This window comes from Thamnophis sirtalis, unplaced genomic scaffold, assembly GCF_051295495.1.
Source record: "Thamnophis sirtalis isolate CommonGarterSnake01/CBP01778 unplaced genomic scaffold, rThaSir2_p1.2 scaffold_1, whole genome shotgun sequence".
In the NCBI taxonomy this organism is placed as follows: Eukaryota; Metazoa; Chordata; class Lepidosauria; order Squamata; family Natricidae; genus Thamnophis; species Thamnophis sirtalis.
The window spans coordinates 111,987,174-111,996,637 of NW_028261381.1; the positions used below are offsets into that span (position 1 = coordinate 111,987,174).

Below are 9,464 nucleotides of genomic sequence, written 5' to 3' on the forward strand. Positions count from 1 at the left end.
ACGCCATCACTCTGCTAAACAAGTAATTCCCTCAACACTGTCAAACTATTCACTAAGGCTCCATTATTATTACTATTAGTCTTCTCATCGTTCCTATCACCCATCTCCTACTTATGACTGCATGACTGTAACTTTGTTGCTTGTATCCTTACAATTTATATTGATATTGTTCCCTGATTGCTTATTTGTACCCTATGACTATCATTAAGTATTGTACCGTATGATTCTTGACGAATGTATCTTGTCTTTTTATGTACACTGAGAGCATATGCACCAAAGACAAATTCCTTGTGTGTCCAATCACACATGGCCAATAAAGAATTCTATTCTATTCTATTCTATTCTATTCTATTCTATTCTATTCTATTCTACAGCTTTTAAATAAAAAAGCAGAAGGAAAATGCAAGGTAGCAAGTGACATTTTTACTTACAAGCTCACACTTTGAACCGGTTATTGACAGACATATGGATCAAATAAGCACAAACCCAGTTAGCTTTTAAAATTTGTTTTATTTTCTTGGTATAAATAACATACATACCTAAAAGAGATGTTATTTAAGTCAGTGTCAACCTTTCATTAAAACATTCCTCAGGCACTTAAGAGAAATTCTCAGTAATTTAACCTATGTCACCAGTTTCCATACAACACTATTTTCATATATAAATTTCATTTCAGAATCTAATGCAAATGCAGTTACAAATATGAAAGCATGAATAAAATGTGTATGTGTATTTTATTAATCCCACAAAATTGTTAAACTAGCCTTGGAATGGAAAAATAGAAAAATAAATGTATTATCGTATACTTTTGAAAAAAGAATCTAATCCACCAATCAGTTGCGTATTCTCAAAGATTCCTTTCTGTTTCTCTCTCCACTCCAAGATTTGTTCTGCCAGTTCTTCTGTCTCTGTTACCAATAAGTACATCTTTTCTAATGCACTCCTCTGTAATATAATATGAAAATAAATATTTCAGTAGTATTTGGCAATATTTCAATATCTTGAAAGCTAAAAATAGCTGAAAGCCAAAGTAATTTTATTAGTATATGCTAGTTTATTCCATATACTATTTGAGAATAAGAAAAGTCATTAAAATAGTATCTTTTCATTTCAGGAGGAAGTATAGTATGAAATGAAGTACTGTATCAATTTGCATTTCCCCCAAAGTATTTCTCATGTTTTTTCAGGTTACAGATGCATCATGTAGTAGACTGGTATTATATTTCTAGATTAAGAAATAAAGGTGTTCTTTGTACCACTCAAATAGCTAACCTTGTAAATTGTCCTTAGGGAAAGAAAGAGTATTAGTGAAATGTTAAAATATTACCCAAATATTACCCACTTACCATATTTCTAATGTTTTCAGGTATTTCAGGGATTTTTCTTATAGTAAGTAAGTGGGTTTCTAATTTTTCAATAAAAGATACTGCCAGTGCCAGCAATTCTACCACATCTCTAAAATACAAGAAGCAAAGATGCCATATTCAGTTTGAGAAGTTTTTAGAATCTTTGGATTTTATTTCTTAATTCTCCCATTTAAAAATGGATTTAAAAACCATATCAACTTTCTATAAACATTGTCAAACCTAAAATATACCTCAATCAAGACTGAACATTCTACTTTTTGCCAAAAAATCAACATGTCTAAAACATTAGGCGAATTTTTTTTAAAAAAAAATTGTTTCTATTTTCCCAACAAATGTTTTTAACAATCATACCAGGGTATTAATATAAAACCTTAAAAATAATGCTAAATAGCAAAATCTAAGTTAAACTATTTGAAAAGGGACAAAATGCTTCTATAAATAAGTAAAAATGTGAATAACTAAGCATTCACATACCCCTTTCAAATGTAGAGAGAAGATTGTCAAGCTTCTCAAGGAAAGATCCTCTCCCAAAGCTTATCCATTACGCCTTCAACAGGGATGGGTTAGAGATTTGGGCTGCTAAGGCAGATCTCAAAATAGAAGAGGGTTGATACAGGCTCAGTAATGGTTTAAAGTAATGTGCCCAGACTATTTAGAGCTGTAAAAATGAATACCAACCATATAAGGTGAAATAAACAGCACAATAAATATAAGGATATGATGCGGTCCAATGACCTTTTTGGTGTGCTAGAAGACTATATTTTTATACTATGTATTTTATTAAATGGGAAATTGGCTAAATACATCCAGCACAACCGTAAAATGTAGCTGACAGCACCTGTCTTCTGTTGTTAAAAATAAAATAAAATCCTCTCAATCAAACCTAAGATAAAATGTGTGTTTTACAAATACCAGCAGATTGTCACTGTACCTGACTGCTGGAAGAATGCCATTATTATTCCCCCCATACAAAGGGGAAAGGTAGCAAGAATGAACACAAACTTTACAGGGAAATGTGTTTGGCAGAAATGTTAACAATGCAAGGGTGGGTTGGGTATTGGATAGAATGCAGCCAATTCCAAGGAATGAAAGGATGTTGAAAGAAGTAAAAACAACTGTGCATACAAGGGAGTTTCTGCCCACTTTTATCAGCCCCAAACTCTACTGGACTCTCACAGATTTCACCAATAACAAATACTAAGTAAACATACAAAATTAGGAAGTTTGATACCTGTGGAAGGCAGCTTCTATAGGCAGACTTTCTCGACACAGTGGTTTAACTAGCCTTTGCCTCAGAGTTCTTTTATCCTTTAGCACTGCATCCAGGTGCCTGTTCATTGCTTGCAAAGCCTGGCATCTCTGAGCTATGCAAAAGAAAATGTCAAAGTAAAACTGGCTGGTGCATTAATGTAAATCAGGGTTACAGGACATATGGAGAAAAACTACCTTAGATCATAGTCTTCCCAATATGAATTCTAGCACATTGTCAGGAGACACCTGGGTTAATTAAAAAGCAAGTACCAGTATGAGTAGAGAAAGAGAAAAGGGGGTGGGATCTATACAATAGTCCAGGACAGGGGTGGGTTTGAAAACTTTCTACTATCTATTTTGTGAGCATGGCTTGGCGGTCATGTAACTGGGTGGGCATGGCCAACTTGATGTCACTCACCACGAGATGTCATGGATTGGGTAAAATGTGGTGAAGCTCACTTAACAACCCTCTTGCTTAGCAACCAAAATTTTGGGCTCAATTATAGTCATAAGCCAAGGATGATCTCTACCTTCCTCTGCATGGCAGCCTTGTCCTAGTAAACTATTTCTCCTTTCTGGCAATTTCCCCCTCTGTTAGAGGCACCAAAATAATCCAGACAATGTAAGGTTTCCTGCTGCAGCAGGGGGTTGAATTAGATGACCTCTGGGTAGCCTTCTAGCCCTAATTTGCTGTGCTGTTTTTTTCTTCCTCCCTCCCTTCCTTCTTTCTTTCTCCCTTCCCGCTGTGGGAAGCAACCTCCCCCCCCGCCCAATAACTGCTGAATATCACTTTGCAAACCTCCTTCCGAGCAGCTTTTCAATTTAAAGCAGGACTCCAAAATTTGCAGCTTTAAGACTTGTGGACTTCAACTCCCAGAATTCCACAGCCAGGCATGCTCAGTTCAGATTTAAAGCATTTGTTTTTCTCCTTGGCTGAATTTCCTGGCTGAAAAGTGAGTTTCTTTCTTTCTTTCTTTCTTTCTTTCTTTCTTTCTTTCTTTCTTTCTTTCTTTCTTTCTTTCTTTCTCTCTCTCTCTCTCTCTCTCTTTCTTTCTTTTTCCCTCCCTCCCCCCTCCCTCTCTCTTTCTTTTTAAAGCTTTTTTCCCCCTTGCCTGAACCGGCAGGGGAAAAAACCTTTTTTTAAAAAAAAAAAAGGTTCTGATGAAGCTTCTGATGGGAGAACAGGTTCGGGGGTGTGGCCAAGCCACCATTACTACTGCTCCTATCTGGTACGCCAGATTTTCACTACCTCTTCTGGCGTACTGGACCATATAGGGAAGAACCCACCTCTGGTCCAGGAAGTACTAGCTTGCCTGGCATCTGCTAAACATCTAAACTGTATGTTCCAATGTTACTCTGAATTTAAAGTTCAATTTCTCAATGTGTACCATCCCAAAAATCTTACAATAAGCACACATTGGAATTATATTCAACTTTCTAAAAGGACATTTTCCCATATAATGAAAGTGCCCTTTTTCTCCTTTGCAACACTTTGCAAACGATTAGTGACAGCCTCACAAATTGATTCTTATGGTGCAGAAGAGTGTATTTTAATCCCATATCCTGTATTATTATTTTAATGTATGCTGCTCTTCAAAACAATATTGCCAAAAAGGCTTACAGCATCCACAAAGCTTCTAAAGGCAACAATCTCTCTCTTCCCACTCAAGTAGACAATGCTGCATTTTTAAGCATCCTGGCAGACCAGTTTGATCTAATAGTTAAGGCACAATTAGAAGTTAGGATCCAAAAAGCGAACCTTACACCTGCAGGAATACACTAGGAAGAAGAAGAATTAGAAGCCAGGAGATTGAGGATTTATATGTTTAATAGATTTATATGGCTGCCATTATATATGACCGAGTGGCTAATATGAAAAATGATAAAAACATATTCCTTGGTGGATGGGACTCAGAACACGCCCTTATGTATGATCAAATAGGATGGGTAGAAATAACCAGGCAGAGATGACCCCATAAATAATTTACCCCAAGTCACAGAGGGCTTTAATGATGATCGCCAACACTGTGAATTACACTTTGAAATATATTGGTAGCCTATGCAGACTGTGGAACTGGGGTGTCACATATGCTGTAAAACAGTATTGCTAACTGATTGTGCCACCACGTTCAGCAATAACTGAAACTTCCAGATGCTTGTAAAACAAGTTGCAGTAGTTCAATCTAAAGATTCCTAGGGCGTGAGTGACTATGGGTAATCCTGCCTGGAGACAGACAACAGCTGGATGACTTTGGACCAGTGACTTTTTCTTTGTCCTAGTTACTTGCAAGCCACTTCCGAAAATACTACCAACAAAACTGTACAACAAATAATTCCAAAAGATGTTTCCAATTGTATGAACATACAAAATTAATACAAAGTCTTATATTATGTCCAATTACTTAACTTCATACCTGAAAGATTAAATAGCAATCTTAACAATACTTACTAAGATAAAATGGATGAGTAATGTCTGCTGTATCTTTTTCCATTTGCAGGGCTTCGGTCTCCAAATTAATCTGAAACATTGAAGCAGTGGTTTACATTTTTTGTGCAATTTTTAAAAGTATTTAAAGTTATATGAATCCTGCTAAAATGACGCTCCATTATTTTTACAAAAGTATTTGATATATTGAAATGCAAATATTTAACATATTCATTCTTTACTTTTGCATATTTGCACTAGGTGCTTTATTTTACTATATAGCTCTTCTTTAGAGTTCACTTCTGGCCAAAAAGACTATATACCAGCAAAAAACCATGGTTACAAGACTGCAGAATGCTGCAACCAGCCATAAAATTGAGTTGGTTTCCAAGTACCTGAAATGTGGTCATGTGACCATGGCTATGTATTGCAGTCATTGGAATTCCAGCATGGATGATAAGTAGCTTTTTTTGGGGGGGTGTGTCTGTTATTAAGTTGTTGATAAGCAAGGACTACATGTATACAAAAAAAAGGGGGGAGGAAACCAGTATATACCTGCTATATACATCCTTTTCCCCCTCTGAAAACATCAGAGGTATTATAATATTAAAGAAGTTTATACTGACTTCTCTTCTGGAACAGAAGGTATTGTGACTAATAGAGCAAATGTTCACACTTCACATCATTTTTATCAAAATAAGTCTTGTTCTAGTACTAAAATATTATTTACCCGGCTGACTTCAGCTTGGAGATCAGCAATTTGTTCTGCTTCGGAGGCATAAGTAAAACAAGCAGATGGTTTTCTACATATATCTAGAGTCCCCTGCAGAAGAAAAGAAAAAACAAACCAACTCAACCACTCGTGAAATTAAGATTGAAGTTTAGAACATACATTTGTAAATAAAGCTCAATTAATTCTGAAACTAATAAAAATTTAGAAAATTATCACTTACTAGGAGAGACTGACACACAGAAGACTACATACACGCATCTTTTAAAATGTTTTATTTCTTCTTTGTGTTGCTGTCTCAAAAGTAAAATCTACAGTTGGAAATTATTGTTGTATCATTTTTTTGTTTAGTATCAAACTTTACAATCTAAAATTCTTTATATACCTCAGAATAATCAAGCTTATGCAATAGCACATAAAGGTAATTTGATCAAAATATGTGTCTATTATGAAGAGTAGGTTATTCTAAAAGCAATCAAACGATTCGATTAAAATAAAAGTGGTTACTGATAAGGAGCAGAATGCAATTCAAATATTTATGAAAAAATACGTTTTATGTATCTTTTATATTTTAAAATATGATGCATTAGGTATGTGCGACATTATGAACTATAAATAGTCCATAAAGTTGCACATACCTAATGTATCATATTTAATATGAATAAGAAACCTTAGATTTGTACTTTATATATAGTGTGTCCACTCTCCAAGCAGAGTTAATAAACACAGGCAACTTGTATGATAAAAGAACAGAAATTTGGGCAAACAAGTTTACAAGGTACCTGAACAGGCAAAGGAAGAAATGGACAATTACAGAAAAGGGCAAAAGGTGGGGCAGAAACAGCACATACTATATTTTTAAGTTTCTTTGAAGGGTGTCAGAAATTACAGCAAAAAACTGCAGGACATGTACTTAGGCCTTACATGTATATGAAATTACTTCTACCAGCTTCAATTTTTTCAATTGCAATATTTTCCCAACAATCTTTATTTTCAAATGTTGTCATAGAAATCCATGACAACCCATGTGATCTACAAATTACATTACCATATTTTTTTCAATATAAGACACTCCGAACCGTAAGACATACCTAGCTCTTGGGGAGGAAAACAAGAAAAAAAAAAACCTGCTTCTGCCTCCCAGCATCCATCTGGCTAGCATCCCTGCATCAAACAGTCCAGTTAGCTTCAGGACATTATTGCAGCTTGATTTAGCATGAGCAGCTGATTGGTGGTTGGATCAGCTTCCCAGAATATCGCCAATCAGCTGTTCCAGGCTGTGGGGATTGTCGCCGCCTATCGCTGCCTCTGTGGGTCCCATTTTTGGCCTCAGCATGCCTCGTTTTCAGCCCATTCCAAGAGGAGGGAATTGCCGCTGCTGCTTATTGCCATTGGCAATTGGCGGCCGCCGCAATCCCTGCCGCCTGGAACGGGCTGACAAATGGGGTGTGCGGAGGCTGAATACGGCCAGCAGGTGGGCGGGGATTCAGCAACATACACTCTATAAGACACATACACATTTCCACCCACTGCTGGCCGAGGTGGCGCAGTGGTTAAATGCAGCACTGCAGGCTACTGCTAGATCAGCAGTTCAGCGGTTCAAATCTCACCGGCTCAGGGTTGACTCAGCCTTCCATCCTTCCGAGGTGGGTAAAATGAGGACCCAGATTGTTGGGGGCAATATGCTGACTCTCTGTAAACCGCTTAGAGAGGGCTGAAAGCCCTATGAAGCGGTATATAAGTCTACTCCTATTGCTATTGCTATTTTTTGGGTGGGGAGTGCATCTTATAATGCGAAAAATACAGTAATTCTAAATTTGAAGGGGCTGGATTGAAGCCTATTGCTGGAATCAGAAAATAAATTAAGTAACGTAAATCTAGGCCATTGAATCTGTCAACAGATAAGGAAGGGGGAAAAAGCAAACACTTTATAATATACTACTGTGAAAATAATCCAAAATGTAAAAAAAATTACAAAACACTCAAAAAGCCAGACAATATTTGTTTTTAAGGCAATTCCTGCTGGATGCAAAATGTGAGGACAAAGACAATGACATGTCTTCCTTTTGTCAGACATCTGGGAAGCCCCTAGCCTAGACAGAGGAAAATAGTCTTCTCTCAGAAATTAATTACTTGACTATAGCACCAGATCAAGGGTTGCTCACAAACATGTCCTGTTTTTTTCAAAATCGCTTTTCATACCCAAAAATCAGAAGTGTGCTCTATGAAATTCAGAGGACATTCCCACAAAAATAACAGCGGATGCGTCTATCCTGAAGTATTTACTGAATAAATACAGAGTGTTTCTAGACTAGAGGAAGATTCAAATCGCATTTTGTTCCAATCTGTGCACTTTTTTTGTGTGTCACATTGAGTTCTATCATATCTCAAGACCTAAAATGGACACCTAACATCAAAAATGTCATGAAGAAAGCACAACAAAGAATGTTCTTTCTGTGCCAACTCAGAAAGCTCAAACTGCCCAAAGAGCTGCTGATTCTGTCCTATAGAGGAATTATTGAGTCTGTCATCTGCACCTTTATAACTGTCTGGTTTTGCTCTGCAACCCAAGACAGACAGACTTCAGAGGATAATCAAAACTACAGGGGAAAAAATTGCTACCAACCTGCCTTCCATTGAGGACCTGTATATTGCAGGAGTCAAAGAGGGCTGTGAAAATATCTAGACTTCTCACATCCTGGAATAAATTGTTTCAACTGCACACCAGAACAAGATACAAGGACAGTCACCCCCCCCCCATGCCATCACTCTGCTAAACAACTAATTCCCACAACACTGTAAAATTATTTACTAAGACTGTACTATTATTATTCTTCTCATCCTTCCTAGTACCTATCTCTTTCCACTTATGACTATAACCATGTTGCTTGTATCTTAAAAATTTATATTGTTTTATTTATTTCCTAGTATGATTTCATTGCTTATTAGTAACCTATGACTTCAACCAAGTGTTGTATCTTATGATTCTTGATGTATTCTATTTTATTTTTCTTTATGTACACTGAGAGCATATGCACCAGACAAATTCCTTGTGTGTTTAATCACACTTGGCCAATAAAGAATTCAATTCCAATTCCAATTCCTGTTCTATTCATCGGATCCAAGAACACACAGGGACTAATTGCAATGGAGTGGCATTTACATTCCTTAAAGGCAGACACGCCACCATGCAAATCTGCCCCGCTTAATTTGAAATAAAACGACCGAGCGTGCAGCGGAATCACTGCAACACCCTACATCGCGGGAAAGCGATTTTTCCAAAGTAATCCCGGAAGAAAACAGGAAGAACGTGCTTTAAAGACACCCCACCCACCCCGATTTTTTTGTATCGCGTACAAATCATGAGTAATCTGGGCTTTTTCCCCCCCATTCTGGTGTGCAGACTACCTTCTATCTTAAGGCTTGGCTGGCACTGTTTGGGCGATCCACAACAGCCTCAGAGGCGATTATGATTTGCAAGGAAAGAACCAACCGCCCCACCTGAGACACCATTCCCGCGGAGAGAGTCCGCGCCAACATCAGTCCCGCCGCCGTGGGCTGCACGGGATCCCAAGGGTTGGAGGAAGCCATGGCCAGGCGAGCCTCCGGGAGCCACACCCGCGCGCGCGCGCGCTTCGACCGTAAGCCCGCCCACCTGCCTAGAAAGCGCCTCCCGGAGATGCCTGGGACG

General features: G+C 37.7%; 1 protein-coding gene across 1 annotated transcript; it reads right to left on the reverse strand.

Moving 5' to 3' along the window:
* Window positions 1-490: 490 nt before the first annotated feature.
* On the reverse strand, window positions 491-9,414 carry HAUS2 (HAUS augmin like complex subunit 2). Its single transcript, XM_014063232.2, has 6 exons — window positions 9,275-9,414; window positions 5,774-5,866; window positions 5,068-5,137; window positions 2,599-2,731; window positions 1,347-1,455; window positions 491-945 (listed from the first exon to the last, which is right to left on the reverse strand). Exons 1-6 carry the CDS (start codon window positions 9,362-9,364, stop codon window positions 796-798), a joined length of 645 nt encoding a protein of 214 aa, XP_013918707.1. The 5' UTR covers window positions 9,365-9,414; the 3' UTR covers window positions 491-795.
* Between the last annotated feature and the right edge of the window lie 50 nt (window positions 9,415-9,464).

Excerpts from the sequence above, each read along its gene's own strand:
- HAUS2 (XM_014063232.2), bottom strand. The coding sequence starts at position 9,364 with ATGGCTTCCTCCAACCCTTGGGATCCCGTGCAGCCCACGGCGGCGGGA. Across the intron at positions 5,867-9,274 it reads CCGCGGGAATGGTGTCTCAG|GGGACTCTAGATATATGTAG; the intron begins GTGGGGCGGTTG and ends TTTCTTCTGCAG. Across the intron at positions 1,456-2,598 it reads ATAGAAGCTGCCTTCCACAG|AGATGTGGTAGAATTGCTGG; the intron begins GTATCAAACTTC and ends CTTGTATTTTAG.